The 27978-nt window shown below is 38.4% G+C and overlaps 1 protein-coding gene and 1 long non-coding RNA gene across 4 annotated transcripts in view; one reads left to right on the forward strand and one right to left on the reverse strand.

The window, feature by feature from the left end:
• Window positions 1-27978, reverse strand: part of LOC105070495 (uncharacterized) — a 180782-nt gene that overhangs the window by 14670 nt on the left and 138134 nt on the right. For both annotated transcript variants that reach the window (XR_835420.3, XR_006725522.2), the window contains exon 3: window positions 14945-14979. This is a non-coding gene — a long non-coding RNA (uncharacterized LOC105070495). The remainder of the gene's footprint in view (window positions 1-14944; window positions 14980-27978) is intronic.
• Window positions 3622-27975, forward strand: FMO3 (flavin containing dimethylaniline monoxygenase 3). 2 transcript variants are annotated; one of them, XM_074349786.1, is made up of 9 exons: window positions 3622-3750; window positions 5188-5325; window positions 13939-14127; window positions 16156-16318; window positions 16570-16712; window positions 19635-19834; window positions 22657-23012; window positions 25196-25268; window positions 25965-27975. In XM_074349786.1, the coding sequence occupies exons 1-9, from the start codon at window positions 3730-3732 to the stop codon at window positions 26305-26307; spliced, it is 1626 nt and encodes a 541-aa protein (XP_074205887.1). In that variant the 5' UTR covers window positions 3622-3729; the 3' UTR covers window positions 26308-27975. The 2 variants fall into 2 exon arrangements, with proteins under 2 accessions (XP_074205887.1, XP_010955230.1); XM_010956928.3 differs by lacking the exon at window positions 3622-3750 and adding an exon at window positions 3976-4119.

Genomic DNA, 27978 nt, shown 5'->3' on the forward strand with positions numbered 1-27978 from the left:
CAGAATCATAGACATAGAAAACAAACTTATGGTTACCAGGGGGAAGGGGAGAGTGCTAAACTCAGAGTTTTGGATTTGCGGATACTAAATACTATGTATAAAATATGTATAGTCCTTACTGTATAGCAGAGGGAACTGTATTCAATATCTTGTAGTAACCTATAATGAAAATGAAAAAGAATATGAAAAGGAATATATGTATGTGTATGTATGACTGAAACATTACGCTGTACACCAGAAACTGATACAATGTTGTAAACTGACTATATCTCAACTAAAAATAAATAAATAAATGACTCAAATAAAATTTAAAAATTAAAAAAATTAAAAACAAAAGAAACAAACAAACAAAAAAAGATACATGCACCCCATTGTTCATAGCAGCACTATTTACAATAGCCAAGATATGGAAGCAACCTAAGTATCCATTGGTAGATGACTGGATAAAGAAGTTGTGGTATATGTATACAATGGAATACTATTTGGCCATAAAAAAGAATAAAATAATGCCATTTGCAGCAACATGAATGAAACTGGAGATCATCATTCTAAGTGAAGTAAGCCAGAAAGAGAAAGTAAAATTCCATATCATATCACTTATATGTGGAATCTTAAAAAAAAAAAGACACAAATGAACTTATTTACAAAACAGAGACAGACTCACAGACATAAACAAACTTATGGTTACCGGGGGAAGGGAGGTGGGGAGGGGTAAATTGGGAGTTTGGGATTTGCAGATACTAACTACTTCATACAAAATGACAAGGTGCTACTGTATAGTGCAGGAAATTATGTGCAATACCTTGTAATAACCTATAATGGAAAGGAATATGTAAAGGAATATATATATATATATATAAATGAATCACTAAACTGTACACCAGAATTTAACACAGCATTGTAAATTGACTATACTTCAATTTTTTTAAGCCACTTAAGATCCAGTTATTGGCTTACAGACAATAAGGCCTGTAAAAATCGCTTCTTTAAAAAAAGTTAAGGCTTTGTTTGAGGTCAAGTACCTAATCAAAGTTTGTATGTTTCATGGATATACTTTTTAATATGCAAATACTGTATTTAAGGTCCTAAGGGATATACATACATATATTTTCATAACATACATATTACATATGGTCAAATTTACTGAATTGTTATATTCAGTCCCTCTATACCCTTATTTATCTATTTTATTTTTTTGTTTATTAGAAGAAAATAATTCTTTTGTTATTATTGAAATTTTCCACTAAATTTTGAATACATTTTTAAATCAATTTCTCTTTGTATTGTTAGTAGTTTTTGCTTTATGTATTTATTTAATTTTTAAAATTGAAGTATAGTTGATTTACAATATTATATTGGTTTCGGGTATACAAAATAGTGATTCAGTATTTTTATAGATTATACTGTATTTAAAGTTATTATAAAATATTGGCTATGTTCCCTGTGCTATACAATATATACATGTATCTTATTTATTTTATACGTAGTAGTTTGTACCACTTAACCCTCTTCCCCTATTTTGCCCCTCTCCCTGTCTCTCTCCCCAGTGGTAACCATTAGTTTGTTCTCTATATCTGTGTTTCTGTTTTGTCATACCCACTCATTTGGAAATTCTCTCTCTTAAGAAATGTCTTAAAAACACAACTACATGTTCATACTTTGAAGCTTTTTAGTAAAATCATCTCACAGGAGACCCACAATACCCTGAACAACGGTTCACTAGGATAATGTGGTTTCTCTAAAGCAAGGGTAGGTGTGTGGCCAAATCTGGCCCCATTTGTTTTATACAACTTGCAAGCGAAGAATGGTTTTTACATTTTCAAGTTGTTGGGAAAAAACTTCGTCACACAGGAACATTTTATGAGATTCATATTTCGGTGTCTATGAATAGGTTTTGTTGGAACACACCCATGCCCATCAGTGTACATATTGTCAATGGCCGCTTTCATCCTACAATGCAGAGCTGAGTAGTTGCCACAGAGATTGCATGGACCAGAAGGGTAAAATATCTGCTCTATGGCCCTTTGCTGAAAAAGTTTGTCAACATCAGCTCTAGAGCGCACATGAGGAAAGGAGGCATCGAACCCTCCCAGTCACATACAAAACGAACATATCTTTACAAGCTTGTATAGGCATCTTGCTGTGCGGTTATGGGGACTGTACAAGACCAGGAATAGAGAAAAGAGAGTGCGCCAGGACAATCTGGGTGCTTAGCCCCAACATTCCTTTAGAAAATCAGCTGTCAGTCTTCTCACCGAAGCACTCACATTTAAACTGCTGGCCTGCAATCCTAAAGCTGCAGGATCCAGCGGAAGAACAGTGGAATACAGAGAATATGGTCAGAAATTAAGAGCAATTTTAGGACCCGCCAGCTTCACCTCCTTAGGGTGCTATATCCTCTGAGCTAAATAGCTCTTCCTAAAATTCTCTCTTGCTGTGCCCCACTCCAGAGAACACGGAGAAAACACATAAAATAGTTTGGAAAAAGAGGGGGCAATGAAGCAGAGTGGCCACTGCCCCAGCGATGGCCTGGGCATTTGGGAAGATGAAGATGAAAAAGGGCTTTGCAAAAAGCTGCATCAAGCTAGGCTAAAACTAGGCTGAGGTGCCCAGGATAGAGGCTGGGGCTAGTAAACGTGTCCACTGGAGATGAAATATACTCATGTAAAGGGCAGAATGGGGAAGAGTAGCCTTTTTCACCTCCTGGAAAGAGACAATAGCACAGGCCTAGGTGGAATTGGGTGTATCCTGCTCATCCTTGGATGAGTAAGATTATAGGAATGGAACTGCTTCCTAAGGAGGGTATCCACAATCACTATAGTTTGTGTAGCATTAAAACCTCAAAAGAGCTCTATGTAAAATGAGAGGAGAGAAAATCATGTGATACGAATTGCAACCCTAGAAAACTTAGTGAACCTGTGATTTTATTTTTAAAATTTACCTACAATGCACATTTACTATTTGGTAATTGCTAACTACGTGCCAGATTTATATATACATATATATATAAATGTATAAATATAAATATATATATACAGATATATACTCTAAGCCTTGTAGCAATTGAGCAAGAAAGATAGTAGTAGTGTAGTATCCTCATTTTATTAATGAAAAAAACAAGAATTTGAGAGGTTGAATGGCTTGCCCAAGTCCACACAACTATAAGCGACACAACTAAGATTTGAAGTGTCTCTGACTCTCCATGTCACCACACCTACTTTAGAGATGAGCATTACCATCTCCGAAAGACATAAAAGAGGCAATTCCTCAAGAATTAAATCTATGCCGGTTTATGCTAAGTATCACCTGCTCAATGAGGGGACTCACTGGGTAAAATAATTGAGGTGTCCAAATTTTAAGTGATAGAGGAGTATGGTTGGTAGGGAAACAATTCTTAGAGACTTCAATATGCTTCATGCCTGGCAATTAGGTCCAGTTTATTTAGTCTTCTCACCAACATAATTTTACCTGGTACTAATGGATCAATTTATGGAATTTGATCTTTTTCCAATTTATGGAATTTGGTCTTTTCCATTTGATTCTGGCCTACACACTGACCAGAATCAAAGAAATGCAAGACTGAGCAGTCGAGGACTTTGACCACCAAGGCTGAAAGAGAGGACAGGAGGAAAGAGAAAAGAGAAGACTCCTCTTTACTGCTGGCACATCTCAACTAAGCAGCTAGTTTTCAACAGTATCAGGAGGCTCCAAAGAGATACCTACAAAAGAATGAAGAATGAGAATAATAAGGTAAACTTTAAAAAAAGAAATAAAAAAATGGAGCAGAAAACTGCAGTCATCCGTCTGGGACAACTGCCTGAGTCCCAGGCCCAGCGTCCAGGGGTGTAAGCAGTAGATCAGGTTCAACAGGACTAAAGGGAAAGCAGGGATTAGGGCACCCAGAGACTGGAGAGGAGCCCCACCCTTCATGGGGAGCTGATGGTGCCTCATTTGCTAGAGGACCAGGAAATGAGCTCCTCTTTAACAGCAGCTCCTCCCATTTTCCAATCACCCTACTTCCCCGAGAATGTTGGTTGAGAAGAAGCAGTTTTTCTTTCAGACTGCACAAACGACTTGGACAGGACTAAAACAAACAGAAGAAGGGAAGAAAAAGAAAAGGTAGATAAAGAAAAAAAGGATGATATTGTAATGGGCTGAGAGGGAAAAGAGTGGGATTGGTAAATGGAGGAGCATGCTATATTTATACCAAACACGGCCAAAATGAGAATGACATATAATTCAAGTAGGCCTTTTATTTTTCCTGAGAATTAAGTATTATGATTCTTGTCATCCAAATGTATTTCTCTGCATATCTATGTGATTTTGTCTAAAAAGAAAAAAAAAAACAGAGAAGTAATAATAGGGCCTAAAGATACTGCAGGAACAGGAAAAGATTAGGAAATGTAATTTTTTTGAAGAGAATGGAAGTCAAGGGTGGCAGTTATTGGGAAGAAGCTGTTTTTAGATAAAGAGACTTGACTTTTGTTTTTAATTGAGAAGGTGAAGAACATTATTAGGGGAGGAAAGTATATCATGACTACATGATATACTGAAATACAGACATACCATACCTTATTTCTCATCAAGTCTGATGTCCAAGCAGAAACAAGAAATAAATACATGTGTGTAGGCATATATGTATATGTATATATCTGTGTGTGTGTGTGTGTGTGTGTCTACATACACTATGTATTTGTCTTTTCTTTCCTGTATACATATGACTGTAGATGTGGGTATATGCATATGTGTGTGTATACATACACTATATATTTTGTATTCATATATGCATAAGTGTTTGTGGGTGTAAGTGTATGTATATTTGTTTTAGTTGTAAATCTCCTCTTCCTCCCATTCACTCTCTCCAGTAGAGAGTAAATGACAAAAGACCAAAGGCAAAGAAGATAAATATTTCACTAGGTCATCAGCTGCTTAATTTTGGAGAGTTGGCTAAAAACAGTGTTTCTTTTAGGAGGAAGAAAACATTCTCTTTAGAAATTAAAGAGAAATGCAAAGTGTAGTTAGATGACTAAAAGGAGTTCTGATCTTTTTTTTTTTTTTTTAACGTTTCTTTCTTGGTGCAAAAACAAAGTTTCTTATTAAGCCGGAGAGTAATTTTTAAAAAAAGAAGAAGAAGAATGAGTTTTCTGTAATGCTGTTACTGGAAATGACCTCTTGGCCTTTGCACAGGTGACCATGGTGAAGAGAGTGGCAATCATCGGAGCTGGCGTCAGTGGCTTGGCCGCCATCAGATGCTGCCTGGAAGAGCAGCTGGAGCCCACCTGCTTCGAGAAGGGCAAAGATGTTGGGGGCCTGTGGAAATTCTCGGTGAGTGGAACGCCACTGCAGGAGACTAGGTAGGAAGTGAGGTGGGAAGTATGAGGGAACACATTGCTTGAGCACAGGCTTCTAAACCATCAGTCATGGCAGGTTTAATCGCTCTAAGAAGCACAGCATCAGGAGAAGGCTGGAAAGTATGTCCTTACTTACTGCAGAAGCAAGTGAGATGATGGGCTAGCCAGTCACTGGGTACAGAGTTCAACTCAGATAAATCAATAATAAGTTAGCCACTGGGGATAAAATCCACAGTCAAATATTGATTAGGTTTATGCAATAGAATTGCATGAGCTGTTCATTTCCATTCTTTTATTGAGGTTGTGTAGCATCCTCTTGGTGATTCAGACCACAGATTTTAAGGTTTTGGGGGCTGACTTTGATCTTGCCAAAAACACATGATTTGTGGAACAGCTACAGGAGGAACTAAGAATACAACACACTGATTCGAAGTTCTTCAATGACTTTTTATTTCTGTGCATTTATCATAAAGACTCTATTAGCAGACATGGGTATGCACCCATTAAAACATTTCCCGTATTGCCTGACATGCACATCATTGGGTGTAGGGGGCTTTCCTGTGTCCCCGGCTCCCTTAGTGTCTCCAGCCTTAGGAGTACTGTCTGGCTAAGCCTACCCCTGTCTTTCTATAAACCATTACTATATATGCAAATATAGGAAGAGAACCCTTTTTAAGCCACTATTTCCTTCTCAAATGCAAAATTAATATTATACTTTAATAAAAAGGTTATATTTGAGACAGTGTCTGTAATAGCTCTTTAAGTGTTACAAAGATATGAGAATTATTCTTATTGATACAGACTTTTCTAGACTGTAAATAGCTCCTGAAACTACCCAGCACCTTGTATAACATTGTCAAGCCTAGTGTATGTCACTGGAATGCACCGACAGAGCTTCAAATTAGCACAGTGATGACTCTCAGGGCTATTTTACTGAGCACTTTCTATATGCCAAACACCTTTCCCATTGAAGCCAATCTTTATAGTAATCCTATAAGCTAGCTATGAGTTTTTCCCTTTTACAAATGAATCTGAAACTTTAAAAGAAAGGGAGGAAATGGTAAAAGGCTGGGAAATGGTAAAGACAAGATCCCAGTTCAAGCTGACTCATCTCTCCAGCGTTTGTAAACTTCCGGGCAGCATTTCAACAAGTGACCTGTGGAGCTGGGTGGTCTTCTGCACAGTGATCTTGACCAAATCCTCATATTCAAACGTACTTCACAAAGTATTGCTGAAGAAAGACACTGTTGATAGAGCTTTTGAGAGCAACTGCCTCTCTTGTTCTCAAGGAAGACCTTAAAAATTTTGAACCTAGCATCATAGACTGATAAACTACTCAGCTGCAAACATGTACTGCTCTTGAAGAAAAAGGAAAAACAGCCCAGAGGGTGAAACCTCCGGCCTTGAGACAGAGAGGGTCATCCCCAGGCCCTGAAACCTAATGAAGGTCACCCTGCTGGATTTCAAAATTGCTTGGGACTGCTAACTCCTTTTTTCCTTCCATTTTCTCCCTTTTGGAATGGGAACATTTCTAACGGGTACCCTATGCCTGTTCCATCATTGTATTCTGCGATAAGACAACTTGTTTTTTAGCTTCACAGGTCCACAGATGGAGAGGAATTTTGCCCCGGGGTGAATCATGCCCCAAGTCTCATTCATACCTGATTCACATCATTTAGATGATGAGATTTAAGACTTTTGAGCTGATGACATATAAATGAGATTTGGGACTTGATTTAATGATGCAGTGAATTGAGACTTCGGGGATGTTGGGATAAAGTGAAATGTATTTTGTGTTGGGATAAATGTGAATCTCTAGGGTCCTGACAGTAGACTGTGCTGGGCTACTTAAACAGTGGTCCCCTTAAAGTTATCAGGTCCTAATCCCTAGAACCTGTATATGTTCCTAATAAGAAAAAAAGTATATTTGCAGACATAATTAAGAATCTTGAGATGATGAGATTTATCTTGTATCCTCTGGGTGGGCCCAAAATGCCATAACATATCCACTCATAAGAGAGAGGCAGAGGAAGATTTGACACACAGAGACAGAAGAGAAGAGGAGATGTGACCTCATCAGAAAGAGAGATTTGAAGATGCTGTGCTGTGATCTTGAAGATGGAGACAAGGGAATAGAGATGATAATCAACACAAGGAGAGACTAAATATTAAAGATCAAATTGATGGATAGACTAGGAAAAAGTCAGGGGAGGTGAACAATGGTTTGTATACCCAGAATACAAACCATTAGCCATGGAACACGGGTGGCCTCTAGAAGCTCAAAAAGCCAAGGAAAGCCAGCATCCACCAGAAGCTAGCAGAGGCTGTAAATGGATTCTCCCCTAGAGGGAGCAGAATGAACTCTGGAATGAACACGGCCCTGCTGACCCCTTGATTTAGGCCCAGTGATACTGATTTCCAACTCCTGGCCTCTGGAATCATGAGGGAATAAATTCATGTTGCTTCAAGCCGTCAAGTCTGTGGTTATTACTGAGGCCACAGGAAAGTAATACGGTTGATTATCCATGGTTTCCTACCTATTTTACCTCTGTGAGAGGATTTACAGATTGCCAGTGGTGGTGTGACTTGCAGTGTTTCCCAGGCTCCACCAGGAGTCTGCAGAGGTATGCCTAGAATTCACATTATGTGTTTATATTAAAAAATCACGTTAATTTTGTATCTTCGTTACCTTTAGTTTCTCAAGTTACAGTCACTCCACATTTTTTTTTCTTTCAGAGAGATCCAAACATTAGCTGAGTGTGAAAAAAGCGAAGTGCAGATCATTCAAACTTTTGTAGCTGTAGCCCCCTCCCTCTAGTTCTTTCTTCTAACCCAGATCTAAAAGCAGAATGATGCGTTTCCTTCACCTGCTCTGATCACGGAGAAAATAAAGTACTCTGTGACTGGGCAGCAGGTCTGGGGGAAATGCCTTTCTTTCCCAGAGCTCCCCAAACAGTGTATCAGTAAATTGTCTGGATTCTGTCCTGAAGTGTTACATTAAATAAAGTCTCTCTTTTTTCTGGGCATTACAAACCATTGTTCACTTCCCTTGATTTTTTCCTAGTCTAGGTATAAATTTGATCTTTAATATCTAGTCCCCTCCTTGTGTTGATTATCATCTCTATCAAGCTCCCTAAATTTACCCAAAGCTGCGAATTCCTCCACCCCCCACCCACTCACCCAGCCATCCCACATGCCCACTAGCAGAGTCAACAAGCCTTGGGAGCAACAGAAAACTCATGCCCTATTTCAAGATCACACTGCTTTCTGATGCAAATGTGGCAACTAATCTACCACTTAATTACTTGTCAATAATCAGGCCCTGGCCACTCAGGTCTTTGATGTGATTGTAATTTTTAGTATTATTCTAAAAATGTATATTCTGGGGGCCTGAAAACTTTGAGGTATAAGAGCCCTAATTCTAAATTTCTAGTGCTCAGCGCTTTTCATTATGAACTAGCAACTCTACAAGGAGATCTACAGTTTGATCTTTTATCAGAGGGAAAATCATTTCAGGTAGAAACCATGTTAAATTTTTTAAGGAAAGAAATGTTTTCCTTTGAAGCCCCTTTTGGGGTTTTACTTGCTCTTTAAAATTGAAAATGCAATCTTTAAAACTATATTAAGGTTTACTTCATTATTTTTTATTTTTTTAAGGATCATGCTTAGTTTTGGTCAAACAGTAGCTCAGCAACCATTGCACCTTGCACTTTGGTCTGTCACTAGTTGAGGTACAACAAATCCAGTACTTTAAAAAGATGAAATACGCCTCATTTTCACATGCCCATGGAACACTTCTAAAACTGATTTTTAACCAAAAAACCTCAATTTTTAAAAATAAATATGTAAATAAAATTAAATTCTTTGTTAACAATACAATAAAACAGAAATTTATAACAAAATGAAGATGGAAAATACTGCCTCCAGGAAATTTTCAAGTTCTCTCTTCAAGATCTATTAATTTATGTTTTTCTACAAGTTTGAGCCCAGTCCAATAAAACAAGTGATTGATAATAAAAATGAGGAAAAATGGAAAGGAGGGAAAAATTATCACTTGCTGACTATCTGATTTTATATCATGAAAATCTAAGGACATCAATTGGAAAATTGTTAACAGAGACTAAAATAATACAGTGAGATGGATGACCACAAAATAACCAGACAAAAATCAATAGTTTTTGTATGTGTTAGAGTTAGCAAACTGGCTTTTTTATAGTACAACTGGCCTGTTTTATCTGATCTCCACATTTTAAAAATTTTTGATCTAATACTTTAAAATCAGGATATTTCACATAAAAATCTAGCAATCTGTCTTCTTTTGAAAAAATCAGAAGAACAGGCAATACTGGATCTCCCCTTACTCAAAGTATACCCCGACCCTTTTAGACTGAATTTGAATTCTGTTACACCATTTTCATTTTTGGCCCATTTCTCATAACTTCCTCTGCACTTACAGAATTCATTTTGACTGGCGCTATGTACAAACAATAATCCCTTAGAATATTTGGAACAAAAGACCCGCCTATTTACAAAAGTTTCTATCTCCTCTTGTTCATATAATTTTCTCATTCTTTTTGTTTAAATTAACCTTCATGTTTATATTACTATAACCATGTAAATGCTGTTCATTGTAAACCACTTAGTGGACTCTGATTACATCTCCTTTCTTGAACAACTTTTTGTTTTCACTGGAGTTAACAGTTGCCTTGTGTCTTTGTTGGTTTAACTTTACAAATACTGTCTCTAATTCATCCCCTAATCTGTCCCACAGAATTTTGATTCTCCTCTCAATATATTTAAACACATCAGGTGTTCACAAGCTTAATTCTTCTCATAAGCATCTCTCAAAGGATGTTCTTCTGGACTGTCTTCCTTCTCTTCTCTGGGCCAGTCACATTGATATTACATTGGGTAACTCTGTCTTCTGGAAAATTTATCTTCCAACTATTTTGTTTATTCTCACAATTTAGTAGAGTGCATCCTCCAGCAGAAATTATACATGTAAAGTAAAAGACTATAGACCTTGAACATCTTATAGTATCATTATTTGATCCAGATCCCCATTTGATTATCTAGGCTTAGTTTTCAGCTTTCTTTGGTCTGTTAAGTCAACTGTCACTCATCCACCTATGTTCTATCTTCCAAAGTATTGTTGCTATTTCTTGTTTGCTTTTACCTTTTTCTCTTTTTTTCATTCTGGGTTCACACCTCTGATACCTTCACAGTAATTTTTGTAGAAGAAGAGTAAATGGATCTACATAACCTGTATGTTTAATCAGAGGTCTGGATTACTTTAGTAATCAAAAATAAACAAATAAAGCTACTTTCACAAATAATCAAGGTTTGGTTCTTGACCACTTGCCCCTCCAAAAAATTATATTTGAAAATGTAATTATTGATTCTAGAATAGTTATTCTTTTATGAACTTCTTCTAGATGAAATTCAAAGAATCAGTCTATAAACACAGGCTCTGAGATACACTGTAACACCAAGGAGGAACAGTGAGATGTCTATAATGTATTTTTTTTTCTAAGATAAAAGCAAGTCACAAATGATGTGTTTAATTGATACTACAACTCCTTTCTCAGTAATCATGACCTTTTGGGAGCCTAAGAAAAATTAAAGACCAATCAGCTCAGCATTACTAGGGAGATTTATTACCCTGGAGCAGCCAAAGTTGCAAAAGCACCTCAAACTTGCTTCAAAGATTTGCATCAATTTTATTATATGAAATTTCTCCCTTGTCATTACATTACACAATTTCCCCCAACTTTGGCTTGCTCCAGAACCTTACCTTTGGCCTTGTATTAGTTTTCTATTGCTGCATAGCAAATTGCCACAAACTTAGCTGCTCAAAACAACACTTAGTTATTATTACTCTCAGTTACACAGGTCAGAAGTACAGTGTAGTCCAGCTAAGTTCTTTGCTTAGGGTTTCACAAGGCCAAAAATAAAGTGTTGGCTGGACAGGGCTTTTATCTGGAGGCACTAGGGAAGACTCTGCACCCAAGTTCATGCAAGGTGGTAGGTGAATTCAGTTCCTTGCTGTTGTAAGATTAAGGTCTTCACTTCCTGCTGGCTGTAAACTAAAATTCTTCTCAGTACCTAAAGGTTGCCAGTATTCCTGGGTAAATGGCTCCCTCCATCTTCAAAGCCAGGAACTACAAGCTGAGTCCTCACGCTTTGAACCTCTGCCTTCTGCTACCAGCCAGAAAAAAAACTTCCCACTTGTAAAGGGATCGTACGATTAGACGAAGCCCACGTAACAACATAGTCATGGGACGAGGTATTTACAGGTTTCACCCATACTCAGAGGGGAAAAGGACTATACAAGGATGAGGTGAAAATTCTGCCTATCAAATGCCTCGTGTCTTAAGCTGAGGGAATATCATGAAAATTGTTGAGTGAAGCAGGCCAGCCAACCCTAAAATTCTCACTCTGTCCGAGGAGAGCCTCTCCTATTTTCTCCTATGAGTTCTTGATAATTTGCAATGTTTTATCCATCAGTGATACTGGACTGCTAAGGGCTCAGGTCACTCTTTTATGTCTAGCATAAATAGGACAACAGACAAACAACCAGAATTACACAGAGAGCACTTAGGCATTCTGAGACACAAGGAGTAACCCCCTGTTGGCACAGCTTAATCTCCAGATCTCTTATGGATCAGTGCTCATTCTTTCTGATCCCCTCCCTGCCCCCTAGCTCTTTCCAAAGTTGTATCTGGGCTTGTGGAGAAAAAGAGCCTTTGGGACCTTATGGTGAAGGAAAGCCAAAGTTTCCAAAATTCAAACACAGGCCCAGTCACTGTCCCCTGGCCCCTGTGGTTCCTGTTCTATTTGGTTACCATTTGTGCTCATCCTTAAGGGATCTTAAACTAAGGACAGCAGTTGATGAACCTGGAGAATGTCCTCTTTTAACGTAATCAGGAACCAGTGAACCTCCTTGCTGAATAGACCCCACCTGCCAGGTCCAGTTTGCCCACTGAGTCCCTGACTCAAGTGGTCTACTCCACGCCATAGCTCTCTTAAAATGCCACTTAGCCCCGGCTGTGGCAACCCTCTGGTAAACTATCAAGATTGTCAGGTTAATAATTTCTTCATCCCCATTCGGAGTAAGCGGGAAATCTTACGTTTTGTTCAAATTGAATGGGTTCAAAAGAGCTAAACTAAGGTCCTACCTCTTTCTAATCATGCCATTTCTTCCCAATAACTGCTACTTGACTCTCCTCTGTGGACCTCCCCTCTACCCAGGTTGGTTCAGGGGGAGACTTTGAAATGATATCTTACCAGAATTTCAAATGTGAAAACAAAAGTCCTTCTTCCCTCAGTGTTTCCCTTAATCTATCTAATAGGCTATGTTAATCTCAAAAATTCAGCCCAAAGAATAGTGCTTAGGACTTAGGTGATTCACCGCCGTCCCCTTGCGTGCCTCTATTCCCCTTTCTCCTTATCCAATTCCTTTAAACCAGTGTTTTTAAACTGGAGACTATGACCCATTAGTGTGCTATGATATAAATTAATGAATCATTCTGAATGCTTAAATGGAATAGATAGAAAGTATGTATGCAACTCAAGCTATTGAAAATGATTTGTTTCATAAAACTTTTGTTTCCTCTGTGTGTGTGTGCGCACATGCGCACAGGCACATGTATGTACTAGGTTGCAATGTAAAATGTATTACTAACTACGGAGTATGGTCAAAAACATTTGAAAAACACTATTCTAAATATAGCCAATGTTCCCTCTGCCCCTATAGATACATAAGAATATATTATCTAATCCACCAGAACTACCTCATGATATACTAAAGAAAAATTTTTCCATTATGGTAAATACACCACAATAAAGATTTACTCTTTAACCATTTTAAAGCGTTCAATTCCATGGCATTAAGTTTATTCACATTACTGTACAATCATACCACTATCCATTTCCAGAACGTTTTTAATCTTCCCAAAGTAAAACACAGCAGAAATTAAACAATAACTCTCAATTCTTCCCTCTCCCTGGTCCCAGGCAACCACCATTCTTTCAGTCTCTATGAACACGATGACTCTAGTATCTCAGATAAGTGGAATCACACAGTGTTTGTCTTTTTGTGATTGGACTATTTCATTTAGCAGATGTCCTCAAAGTTAATGCATACTTCACTGTGTATCAGAATTTCCTTTTTTTTTAAGGCTGAATGATACTCCATTGTATGTCTATGCCACATTTCGTTTGTCCATGCTCATGAGTTAACACATTGAAATCATGCACAGGTAAACTTTGGAAAATATCTATTATTGTATTTAACGGCTCAAAGGAATAAAATTATTCCAGTTACATATTCTTAAAAGAACATGATGAAATTCAGAATTTGTTTCCCTTAGAAAAGATGTTAAGAAAGATATATTCTTCTATATTCCAAGTTCCTTTGACTAGCATCAAATTGTTTAAGTGATGTTAATTTATGCCTCATCTTACTGAATTTATTTGTGGGTAAAGGCTGACTCAAAACGAGTGATGATTATTTGGAACTGGCTCTGACCGTGGTAAGTACACTCGTTTACAAACACTCTTCCATTTAAAAATGATACTTTTACAGGACCATCCAGAGGAAGGCAGGGCCAGCATTTACCGGTCAGTCTTTACCAACTCTTCCAAAGAGATGACGTGTTTTCCAGACTTCCCATGTCCTGATGACTACCCCAACTTTATGCACAACAGCAAACTCCAGGAATATATCACTATGTTTGCCAAAGAAAAGAACCTCCTGAGATACATACAATTTAAGGTAAGATATTATCAAAAATTAGTTTGGGGCATAACTGTGAGGAATTCTATATTTATTACTAGATTCTCATTTATTCCTTTCAGTATCTCTTTCATATTTGCCAACATTTTTAACAATGTGGCCTCTCTGACTCTAGGTTTAGAGAATATACAGTCTTCTTAAGAATATGTAGGAAATTTACAAAACTTAACCACGTACAGTTCTTAGACCAAAATGCCATAAACTTAGAAGTCAATAGCAAAGAGATAAATGTAAAATACCCATGAATTTATAAATTAAAAACTATTTTTTTCCTAAACAACTTATGGGTCAAAAAGAAATTTCACTGTAAATTTAAAAATATTTAGAATGAAATGATATTTAAATTCTATATATAAATATTTGTGGGAAGCAATAAAATGAAAAGACAGCCTACCGACTGGGAGAAAATACTTGTAAACAATACAACTGACAAGGGCTTAATTTCCAAAATATACAAACCGTTTATAGAGCCCAATATCAAAAACACAAACAACCCAATCACAAAATGGGCAGAAGACCTAAACAGACATTTCTTGAAAGCAGATAGCCAGATGGCCAACAGGCACTTGAAAAGATGTTCAACATCACAAATCATTAGAGAAATGCAAGTCAAAATTACAGTGAAGTATCACCCCACACCAGTCAGAATGCCCATCATCAAAATGTCTACAAATAAGAAATGCCGGAGAGGGTGTAGAGAAAAGGGATCCTCCTACACTGTTGGTGGGATGTAAATTGATGTAGCTATTATGGAAGACTGTATGGAGATTCCTTAGAAAACTGAAAATAGACTTACCGTATGATCCAGCAATCTCAATCCTGAGCATTTATCTGGAAAAGACAAAAACTCTTAATTTGAAAACATACATACACCCAAATGTTCATAGAAGCCCTATTTACAATAGCCAAGACTTGGAAGCAACCTGTGTTCATCAGCAGATGATTGGATAAAGAAGTTGTGATTATATATGCACAATGGAATATTACTAAGCCATAAAAAAGAATGAAACATTGCCATTTGTAGCAACATAGATAGACCTAGAGATTATCATGCCAAAATGAAGTCAGACAAAGACAAATATATGATATCCCTTATAAATGGAATATAAAAAATGATATGAATAAACTTATTTACAAAACAGAAACAGACACAGAAGACAAACGTATGGTTGCCAAAGAGGAAAGGGGGGAGGGACAAATTAAGACTTGGGGATTAACAGATAAACACTACTACATATAAAATAGATAAACAACAAGAACCTACTATATAGCACAGGGAACTACATTCAATATCTTGTAATAACCTATAATGGAAAAGAATCTGAAAAAGAATATGTGTGTGTATATATATATATATATATATATATACACATATACATATACATATACATATACACGTATAACTGACCAACTTGCTGTACGTCTGAAACTAATACAATCTTGTAAGTCAACTATATTTCAATAAAAAAATAAAATTAATATTTGTGGGAAGCAGTTAGAGCAAAACTCTCATGAAAATTGTAAGCTTAAATGTTTTATATTAGGAAATAAGAAAGGTTTCTCAGGTAATCCTTATGCACACTAAACTTGGGAAGAACTTATACTCTGAATATAGACAATATCTTTCATTTTAAGACAAAAAAAATTTAAAATGCCTTAGGAAATACATTAGGAGATAGTTGTTACTATAAAAATGATTATTGTGGTAACCGCCTCTTGTAAACTATGATTCAGCTCACTGTCACATCGCTAAAAGGAGTCACTCTTGTACTGCAGAAAATACTGGTTATGCACAAGAAACCACGTGGGGATGAAAACATATATACTATTTCATGTTTTGATTTTTTCTGAAGGACTTTTGAATTTGTAATACATACCTTAATAATGAATTAAGTATTTTTCCTAAGCCACTAATTGAGGGCTTTTTTCATACTATTTGGGTAAGTTGGTGCTAAATCTACCTGTTAGCATAGAAAAAAGAAGGCTATCTTTCTGTGTTTCTCTTAGACTATTGTATCCAGTGTAAACAAACGTCCTGATTTCTCAACCACCGGCCAATGGGATGTTACTACTGAAAAGGATGGTAAAACAGAATCAGCTATCTTTGATGCTGTACTGATTTGTTCTGGACACCATGTGTACCCCAACCTACCAAAAGAGTCCTTTCCAGGTAAGGCCAAAATTTAGGCTGCCATCTACACATGTGGTATGAATGAATAACCTTGATAATGTCTTTTTTATATCTATAAAAGTGCACTACATAGAAGTACACATTAAATTAAAATATACTTCTATTGTATCTAATATGCTTAGAGTGTTAAAATTCCTTGTTACTGTGACTATATTCACCCATAAGATCTGTTGCGGCAGTTTTTAAAATAGAAATCAAAATGATTCACATGTTTCCCACTTTTCACTCAGGAATAAACCTTTTTAAAGGCAAATGTTTCCATAGCCGAGACTATAAAGAACCAGGAATATTCAAGGGGAAGCGAGTCCTGGTGATTGGCCTGGGGAATTCGGGCTGTGATATTGCCACAGAACTCAGCCACATAGCTGGAAAGGTATGCCTCCCAGAGAACTATCTTTAAAAGGATAGAAACACTTACCATCTGAAAGGGGTGATATGAAACAGGGGGGAGGAGCAGGGTACTTGATGCAAAGTCAAAGTAGTATTTCATATAGCTCAACTTCCCTTGGTAACAGGTGAGATTTTTAAAGAGCTTGATCTGGCAAAGGCAGAACATCAGCAAGGAGTAATGTTGTCATTCAACAGTCTTTTTCTTTGGGACATTTGGAGTCTAACATGTGTCCAATCAATTCCTCCAAAATTAGTGTGGATATAGGGTTACTGTGGATATAAGGTTAAGGTTATAACTCTGACACTCTTGGGTAAATCCTTCAGTCTCTCTGAATATCAGTTTTCTCATTGGTAAAGTAAATAAAATAGAACCTACTTTTTGTTCTTGGTAAGGAGTTAAAGCATTTGAACATTGACTTCAGCAATATAGAGTCCTACATTCATTCATTCATGCATGCATACAGTCATCCCATGGTTATTTGTTAAGAGCCTACTAAGTGCCAGGCGCCACCTTGAGTGCTGGAGAAAGAGTGAACAAAACAGGCATAATGCCTGTTTTGGAACTCAGAGTCCAGTGTAGAAAACAGATGTTAGATGAGCAAATGCACAAGTGTCTAATTTTTCACTGTGAGAGGTGCTAGTAAAGGGAAAAAGAGCACGCTGTGGGAAGGGATAACAGCGGCGACCTATGAAGACTGGGAAGTGGGAAGGCCCTTTTGAGCTGATGACATTTAAGCTGAGGGCTAAAGTTGAAAAAGAGGTTCAGTGGCAGACGAGGACCCCAGGAAGATGGTCTTGAAACAGAAAGAAGCTTAGAGTGAAGACACTGAGAGAAAGCCCCTTAGCTGCAACTCAGTAGGTCTGGAAAAGAATAGTGTGAGGAGAGGTTGGAAAAAAGATAGAGAAGAGGTGATACCACACCCTTCAGAGCATGTTAAGGAATCTGAACAAATGTCACCTACTAGCTTTGGAAGATCCTTGAGAGATTGACTGCTCAGAAGCCCAAAGACAGAAATCCTATCCCCAGATGTCTTGCCCACCAGTTTCACACTGGGCATCCCCAATATAGGTCCATTTTACATCATGATATTATAATCAATGAGATCATGATAGGACAAGTGGCATAAAAATATATTTCTATTTATTAGTTCAAAGCACTATACTAGACAACATGGAGTTAACTAAATGGCCCCTCTTCTCCAGGAATTTTAAACCTGTTTGGGAAAGCAATACATCAATATGACATAAATTGAACATAACCTCAAGAGCTAAGTAGAAAGCATAACAACAGTATAAGAGCTGCCACTGGAATAAAGGATAAATGAGTGATTCAGGATCTAAAGGCTATGATTACAGGACCGAAGGCCCCAAAGTGGAGGGAGGCCTGAACAGTCTAGAAGGATGTATGTACATCGTATGGTTGGGGAGGTGGCCAAAGGTGTTCTTGGAAGGGAAAATAATATGAGAAAAGGTGCATGAGAGACAGGAGTGAGCACTGAGTACTTGACTGCTGTGGCTTCATCTTGCTAAAGTGGAGATTCTTAGTAACAACCTGTATAAGGCATTATGGTGCTCAAGAACCTGTAAAGCAATATGTGCTCTGGTTGGGGGAGGAGATAGTCTGAATGGTATTATATGTACTTTACAGAAAAGGTAACTGAGGACAAGAAATTTCAGTTGTCTTCTTGAAAGTCATCAGAGGAAGGCAATGTTGAGCCACAGAAGTGTTTGAGGATCAAATGCCAGATATGATTCCAAGGAACGGAGCAGTCACAGGAATTGAGACAGGAAAGATCGGAGTCAGGTTATGTCATATGCTTTATTTAAGGAATCGAATGACAGGCTAACAAATTTGGATTTCTCCATAAATAATGATAAATTATTTCCCCCTCTTGAGCTAAGGAAAGATATGATGAAACTATAGATTTCAGGGTTTCATTCATTAGCTGTACAAATGATAAATTAGAGAGAAGAAAGACCAATTTCAGAGGCTCTCAATTCAGTGATGCCTCAGTCTCTTCTTACTTGCTTAGCTTCCCTTATAAGAAATACCTTGAAATAGCATTATACATAAAAATTCTGGAAAAAAAAAGTCATGAAAAACTACACTGTTAGGGATTAACAGGACAGCAGAGGGGGAAAAAAAGTACATATTCCACGCGAGGCGATATTAGTCATACGGCGTGGGTCACCACATTGAATAAATCCTCTCGCAGATTTGATGTGGTGGGCATCTATTTCCATTTTATGAATAAGGAAACTGCGTATTAGGGAAGTTAAATGAATTTGTCCCAAATCGTATTATTAATAAGTAGCAGAGTTTTTCTTATTCCAGATCTCTTGCCTTCTTTGGGGTGGTGGGAGGCATTCTAGGTCAGAACGCCTCTTTGGAGATCACAATTGCTTGTTCGTAGACAACGATTATCAGATGGCCACTGGCAGAAATATGACTAGAATTCAGGTATTGGTCACCTATGTTATAGGAGATTTGATTAAAACATGAAAATTTGCCTGGAACAACCTGACAGGGTGTTGATCCTAAGATGTAGATCGTTGGGGTGTGTCCTCCCCTCTGAGGGAAGGGAAGGATGTTTCCCTTCACTTACTCTGAAGCTAGGATAGTCCTTTCAAATTGTCCCAAGTAGAAATGAGAGGCTGGGCCTTTATATCCCTGCATCTATCCACCACTGAATGCAGGGAATCAGAACGTGTATAAGATGTTGGGTGAGGCCCCCTCTTCAAACAATGCAACTCCCAAAGACGGCTGACAGCTGAGGGCTGCCCTCTGGCCACACCCCCAGCAGCCAGTATAACAACTCCATTCTTAAAGGCAGAATTGGAGGGCATGTCACAACATCCACTGTGAACGGTCACCACTCTAATGGTTGAATCGGTGTTTCTTAAGGTCATCATCAGCTCCAGAAGTGGCTCCTGGGTGATAAGCCGGGTCTCGGATGATGGCTATCCATGGGACATGATGTCAATCTCTCGATTTGAAACCCTCCTCAAGAACGCCTTACCAACAGCCATCTCTGACTGGTGGTACACGAAGCAAATGAACGCAAGATTCAAGCACGAGAACTATGGCTTGATGCCTTTACATGGGTAAAGCACAATTAAATATAATATGCCTGCTAACTTTTACTTCAGTGTCAACAACCCTAATGTGTGTTGTATCCCCCACATAAGTCAAAGTGAAGTAATCACATCTCACATTTCAGAGGATAAAGAATTGCAAAAATGGGGACTGTTTGCCTATTTCGTAATCCTCCTTACCAGATTTGCACAGCTGGAAAGTTATGTAATACCCCGGGAGTCCCAGAGTGATAATAATAAAATCAGTTAGTGTGTTTTAGGCACTTAATGTCAGAGGCTTGCTAAGCCCTAACATGCATTATCTCATTTTACACTCATGACGACTATGGGGATGACTCTATTGTAATCTTCATTTTAGAGATGAGAAAACTGAGGCTCGATGTGGTTAACAACTTTACCAAAGTCACACAGAGAAGTTAGAAGCAGTATTCAAAACAAGTTCAGGTCTGCTGACTCCAGCACCCCTCACTCTTAACCACTTTGCTCTGCTGCCTCTTTCTTTAGTGGCAATGTTAAGTGAAGCAAAGCATGACTTGCCCTGTGCTACCCTCTCATCACCTGCCCCTTAATGCAGCCCTCCCACTGAACCATGGCCACAATACTGGCATCTTCAGTCTCCTCACTGTCTCCTATAATATCCCCAAGCCAGTCACATGATGGGAAATTACTTACGACATGGGGTAAAAAACCCAAGTTATATCAAAGTTAACTCATTCACTCAACAAATATTTATTAAGCGTGTATTATGTGCCCGGTCCTGTGTTAAACCCTGTGGATACAGCAGTGAACAGAGAACATAAAATCCCTGTCTTTGTGGAGCTTAGACTCTAGTATTGGGAAACAGACAGTAAACAATAGCAGAAAACCATGTGGTGATATGTACCAAGGAGAAAAAAACAAAGCAGGCAAGGATAGCAGGAAGTGCCATCAGGAAAATTTTAAATAGAGTCCTTGAGGAAGGTCTCACTGGGAAGACTTTTCAGCAAATTGCCAAAGGAGGTGAGAAAATGAGCCATGAGGACATCTGGGGAAGAAGTATCCCAGACAGCAGGACCAGCAAGGACAGCGCCTCTTCAGGGGTGTGACCAGTATGTTCAGCAAAGTACAGTGGGCGTCCCTTCCTGGAGAGGAGGGTTGGGGAGAATAGAAGGAAATGAAACCAGAGACATTAAAAGAGCCAGCTGATGTTGGGTCTTCTGGCTTTTACCCTGAATACAGTGGGAAGCCATAGCAGGCATCTGTACAAATTAGGGACAAGAACTAAGTTAGACTGAAGAGGTCACTTTGGCTGCTGTGGTCATCATTTGGTATAGGGGGTAGGTCAAGGACGGAAGTGGAAAGACTAGCTAAGAGGATACTGTCAAAAACCCAGATGAGAGGAGACGATGGCTTGAACTAGGATCGTCAGCAGCAAGTGCTCAAGTGTGGTCAGATTTTGGATATAGTTTGAAGGTAAACTCAAACAGAATTTCTCGTTAGATTGAATAAAAGATGTGCGAGCAATGAAGGGATCAAGAATGTCTTCGAGACTTTCGATCTGAGCAAGAGGACAAGGGTGAAGGTGACATCTACTGAGATATGGAAGACCATGAGAGAAGCGGAAGTTTAAACACATGAAAGTTGATATGCCTATGAGACATTTGCATAGAAGAATGCTGAGGAGTCGTGGGATACACAAGACAGAAGAGATTCAGACCCTAAGGTCCAAATGTGGACTGGTCAGAATATAGACAGTACTTAGAGGCAGTGCCACAGTACATGGCAGCTTGAAGATCCTGCTGGCCTTGACAAAAGAAGTTTCAATGTGATAGTGGGTCTAAGAGAAATGGCAGGTAATTCGAGCAGTTGAATCGAGCATTTTTCCAAACAGAATTCCAACTGATCTCATCATCCAGCTCAGTTTCCTCCCCAGTGGAGTCTCCCATGGCTCTGTCTCTCACAGCTCCCACCATCCTACAAGAACAAAGTCTATTCCTTCAACATTGTTCACATTCACCCCTAAGTTCAGATTGATCTGCACTCACTAGAGATATTGCTGAATAAAAAAATAATCAAAAGCTCTCTCTAGTGACCAAAGATTCAAACTAGCCTCTTCCCTCTCCTGATCTTATTTAAATTCCTGGACGCTCCTTCCCTCACCTGACTTACGCCTTTGTCTACGTGGGGCTCACACTTCCCCCTCTAGGAGAGAACCCAACTGCAGGCTTCCCATCTTTGGCTCCCTTTTTCCTATTTGACATTCTTTACATCACAATGGCCACTTTGGAGTATACTGTATTAAGAACAATGGCTAACATTTTGAGCACTCTCTGTGTGCTACAAACTATGCCAAAGTCTTTATATCACTTAGGTCTCCCAATGACCTGAGCTAGGTATAACTGTTATTGCCACTCCAGATGAGAAAGATGGGGCAAGAAAAGTTAAGAAACTTTAATTGGATCAAGGTTCACAGTTGATAAGTAGCAAAGAAAAAAATTCAAAGTCCCAGGTACTCTGACTTCAGGATTTTTTTTCCCGATATAGGCTTTAACAGGCAAGAGGGCCAGGGTTCTTATTCTGGGATTTGGAGAGAGCTCTGTGGAAGAGAAGAGAAAGATCATGGGAACCAGAGAAAGCAAAATCTACTTCTCTTCCTCCACAGTGTTGCCTTACATCAGTTTTGCTCTTGGACTGTATTAGTGACAATCCATGGCACCCACAAAAAAAAAATCTTCGGTAGTTTTCTCCTTCCGTACTAATTAACAATTAATAATTATTAATTAATTATCACAGGCCAACAAAACAAAGAGGAAGTATTACCATTCTAATGGTTGTCTCTGTTTTCCACGCAGCACCCTGAGGAAAGAGCCTGTGTTCAATGACGAACTCCCAGCTCGCATCCTCTGTGGCACCGTGTCCGTTAAGCCTAATGTGAAGGAGTTCACAGAGACGTCAGCCATTTTTGAGGATGGAACCATGTTTGAGGCCATTGACTGTGTCATCTTTGCCACAGGCTACACTTACGCCTACCCCTTCCTTGATGACTCCATCATCAAAAGCAGAGACAATGAGGTCACCTTATTTAAAGGCATCTTCCCGCCTCCACTGGAGAAGCCAACCTTGGCTGTGATTGGCCTTGTCCAGTCCCTTGGGGCTGCCATCCCCATAGCTGACCTGCAGGCCCGCTGGGCAGTACAAGTACTAAAAGGTAAGTAGACAAAGAGGCTCATTGATGGGGAAGATGGATGCCGATGAAAACAATAAGTCCTAATCACAAGGGACAAATCCTAGGTCCCATTCAGTTTCAAAAACCTATAATTCTATATTTTTGGTGCTATATATGTAATTAAAATATATCACATTAGATTATCATATGCGATAGTGTAAGATATTATTCAAGGAGTGTTTTTTTTGATGACCCCTTAGAAGTGTTATTTACCCAAGAACTTTCATTGAATTTGAGAACATCAGAGCTTCTCATTTTAAGTGCAAGATAACTTTATAAAATTATGATTTCAAAAACTCAGTAGAATGATACTGCTTGAGAGATCAATAAAATAAGATGTTTCCAAGCCAATATCCAGACAACTTTAAATATCCACAGTTATGAAAAAAATCATGATTGCTGGAGAGGAAGTGGCTTTCCTGCTCTCTTTTCTTCCCTGCCATGTGTCAGATAAAGACCGGCAGTAGATCATTAGAAACAGAAAGTACTTGATGTGGTACACAGTCAGTCTCTAAGGTAGAGGAATACTAAGTCCCTGTATTTTAAAAAGGAAAAGGAAACAAACTTGACTGAGGTCTGGCAAAGAAGGAAGCAAGCATCATCCAGCCCCAGGTACTGGGATCAGATTCACACTAAGGTTGAATGCAGTTGTGCTCAGATTCAGATCATAAGACCAAACAGGGCCATGGTTAAGGAACAAATAGAGATGTCAGAGTTTAATGTGCAAAGTTTTGCTGGTCTTGGAGGTATGAGCTTCTGGATAAGGAATCTTAGCAGGCCTGTTTCCTTTGAAGCCACACTGAAGGCTTCCAGTCTGCCTGACTTGCTGGGATTTAAATGTTCTTTTATACTGTGTCATTTTTCACCACCAGGCTGCACATCACTACAGTCCTGTAATCAGTGATCTCCTTAAATCTCCTTCACTCCCCAGCCCCTAAGCAGAGATGTGTTGCAGGGTAATGTTGCTCCTGTGAGGTAGCAGCCACGAAGGTGATGGCATGAAATTCCACTTAGAAAGAACTGTGCTTAGGATTCAGGTTCAGAAAGACTGGTATTAAAAGGCAAACACTTACTCTCTGTGAAGACAGGAGTTATAACCTGGGCTCTGAAGAAAAGAGACAAAGCAGAGACCCAGTCAACAGAGGATCAATGTACAAGGTGAAGACTCAGTCTCAGGGGAAATGGGAGACAAGGCAAACAATCCAATTTGGGGGATCCAGGGCACCAGGACACAGGGACCAATTACAAGTAGCCCAATGGCAGTAGCTGGTGGGCTACTGAGTACAGCCTCTTCTCCATCTCTCCTCTTGCTCAAGGACAGAACGGGTTCCGAGGTTTGGAACAAAGCTGTCTCTACAAAGGCTGTTCACATGGTCCTGCCTGTAAGGACTGCAGAACAGCGAGTTAGGCAAGTCATTGTAGATCTCGAGCAATTAGATCTAGGCTGGGAATTCTAGCCTTGTTCCAAGTGATCCCATAATTGCCAAAGAAACAAACTAAATTTGATGTATCTCTGGGTATAAAGGTTTGGGTCTGGGTTTTACAGAATTCTATAAACCTATGTCAGGATGAGCCTGAAATCTTGGGGCAGCCCCAACTCAGATCTGGTGTATCCTTAGTGGCTTGTGGACAGTCCATATCCTCAGTCTCATCTAAGAACTATCGGCTCTTCAGAAGAAAATTGGGACTTCACTAAATTCTGTATCTTTTCTGTCGGAAATCCATTTTTCTGGCAAAGCAAGATAATTTCCTATGAAGTTTTTTTTTCATAAATCTTAAAGAGGTACTGATTTACCTTTGGCTATAATTTATTAGATAACATCCTTAAAAATAAAGCTGAGAGATTAGAGTATAATCCTTGAAATTTATTTTTTTTAATCTGGTAACTAGTTTAAGAGCAAAGATACAAAGATATAAGGTTATTTGGGTATGGGCTTCTAATTATTGTGACAAATATCAGCACTTAGAAGACTGAGAATGACCTGTATGTTTGTCCCAAAATGACCACTGCTCATTTGCTCAAGATTTTATTTTGCTAGACAATGACAAAAAAAAAAATTGGAAACACTAATGTGATTCATAACTCATTATTAAAAAGGAAACATTTCAGGCTGATCCTATGCCAGACTTATTTTAACTACTATCATGTCCTTCTCTTTTTTTAGGAACTTGCACTTTGCCTTCTGTCAAGGACATGATGAATGATATTGATCAAAAAATGGGGAAAAAGCTCAAATGGTAAGAGCATCTATTATAAATGGGACTAGAGTTTTCATAGAAAAAAAATCAGAATTTTGAATACTTGGAACCGATTTAGTCTTAAATGGTCCTGTGTGAGATCATTAGGGTGACAGCTATGAGCTTAAATTCATTCATTCAACAGATATTTATCAAGGATCTATTTTGCACTTGATACTAAGTCCTGTTTTAGCCCTCCATGGCTCCTGCAATACAGCATAGAAAGGAGACCCAGAAAGATTAGCAATCAGAGGCATTTGGGAACACATGGATGTAGGCTTCTATTTTTCAAGCCCATAAATCCCTTAAGTTGTAAAGGATGGCTTCTAGCCGATGGCTCTGATGAAAATGACTCAGATAAGTGAGAAACAGAAGAACTGGGCTCCAATCCTACCTCTGCCACTAATTAGCTCAGTGGCCATAAATTCATAACTTCCCTTGAGCAAGAGACAATTTATCTACGTGTAAATCAGCCTTTCCCAGCTGCCCTGCGATGCTGTGGAATGTCCAAATGAGATCAGTTCAAGAAGGTCTTCAGTAAAAACTACAAAGTGCAGGATAAGGAGCAATTGTCTGCTTCCAACACCAGGGACCAATGCAGATTCCTGCTGATAAAAGTGCGTGGGGCATTTCCCCCATTCTTGTTTCTGCCCAGAGCTTGGATAGCCACAGCCTTGTTTCCTCTCTCACCTCTAGGTTTGGCAAAAGTGACACCATACAGACGGATTACATTGTTTACATGGATGAGCTTGCCTCCTTCATCGGGGCAAAACCCAACATCCTGTGGCTGTTTCTCACAGATCCCAAGCTGGCCTTGGAGGTGTACTTTGGCCCTTGCAGCCCGTACCAGTTTAGGCTGGTGGGCCCAGGGAAGTGGCCAGGAGCCAGACATGCCATCCTGACCCAGTGGGACCGGTCACTGAAACCCACGACGACAAGAGCTGTTGGGAATCCAGTGAAGCCTTGCTTATTTTACAGCTGGTTCAGGCCCGTTGCTATTTCTGTTGTGTCAGTTGCTATTTTCCTTCTGTTGATCTAAGCATCGTTCCCTCTAAGAGTCTGGATGTCACTGACTGCTCCTGGGAAGAAACTTCAACAGTTAAGGATTTCACACCTCCCACTTTCCTATTCAGCAGGCATTAGTCAGTAAAACAGTCCTACTTCTAGACTTTTAAATAAGCCCCTTTAAGAATCATGTCAAGATCTGACGAGAACATGGATCATTTATTTCTCTTTTAGGATCGACTAACTTTTCATAATTCCATAATACTTCCATAACATTTCATAAGTAGATATATGCTCTTGATCTCTAACCTAAATCAGCTCCTGAAACATTGGACATGATTCCTTTCCTCCGTGAAACAATGTTTGAAATATGTATTTCAAACCTAAACAAAGAGCAAATAAAGCAGAAGAGCTAAGATATGGTAGCCTCAGCCTGCTTCTACAAACCGTTTGCAGGCTCAAGGGGAGAATTTGGCTATTATATTCCATTTTCGTTTTCTGCTGCATCCTCTAGGCAATACCTCCTGTTCCCTGGCCAAGAAACAGCATGGAGACCCCATCTATCATGAAAGTTAGCAAGAAGTAACTCATTGTATTTATATTCTCAATAAGGAAACAAACTTTCCAACGTGTAGCAGCAAAATAACAACAACAAAAACCATAATGAATAGAGCACCAAATATATCTTTTAGCTGAATGGAAAATCTTTTAAAAAATTAAATATTTAGCCAAAATTGTTACCAAAGTCTAATGCTACCCTTATAAAACCTGATCATGTATATCATATAGAATAATACATGCTTATAGATTGGTGTGCCAGAGTAAATCTAAATTTTTGGTTTTTAAGTATTACTACATGATATAATTAAATTTTTGATCATTAAAATTTTTTAAGTTTGAGGGGGATGGTATAGCTCAGTGGTAGAGTGTGTGCTTAGCATGCATTAGGTCCTGGGTTCAATTCCCACTATCTCCAATAAAATAAATAAATAAACCTAATTACCTCCCCTCAAACATAAATTAATTAAGTAAAAATAAATAGAAAATTTAAAAATTTTTTTAAGTTTGACATTATGGAGCAGATAAAAAATCTGTCCATATTATCAGTCATCAGGGGGCCCTGTATGTTGTTAAAATCCATATTTCTTACTATAGCTTCACTTCTAATCGAAGCCAATAGGGCAACAAGAAGAGGAGACCATATTTTTCTCTAGTTCTTTCTTCTGTTTTCTTTTTTAATTCTCTTGATATTTTTATCTTTGGGTACCAGACTTATCATGGATATTGTTGCCTCCAACTTTAAATCATTCCCTTTTCCTAACTGTTTAAGTTAGCAAAATAACATTCTGCTTTCAAGGTCTTCTCACAAGAGGTGAAATATTCCCAAATATTCCCAAGTGAGACAGAACTCTTCTTGAAACATTGTAGCCTAAATGGAATCAAGTAAACAAAAATTAAATACATACATAAAATTTATTTGTTTAGTGTTATAAATGCTAGTATGCAAAATAGATTTAAGATTAACATTGATGTGACATAACTTCTGTTATTCTTCCTCATATTATTTAACTTTTGGTAAATGTTCATTGGCTTATGAAGGATATAATATTCTTCCTAAACTGATGTAGACAACACACTCTCTTAATAGTTCTACTAACATCATCTATTTTCATAATAAACTGAACTATTACCAATGTCTTAATTA

Source organism: Camelus bactrianus, chromosome 21, assembly GCF_048773025.1.
Source record: "Camelus bactrianus isolate YW-2024 breed Bactrian camel chromosome 21, ASM4877302v1, whole genome shotgun sequence".
NCBI classification, from domain to species: Eukaryota; Metazoa; Chordata; class Mammalia; order Artiodactyla; family Camelidae; genus Camelus; species Camelus bactrianus.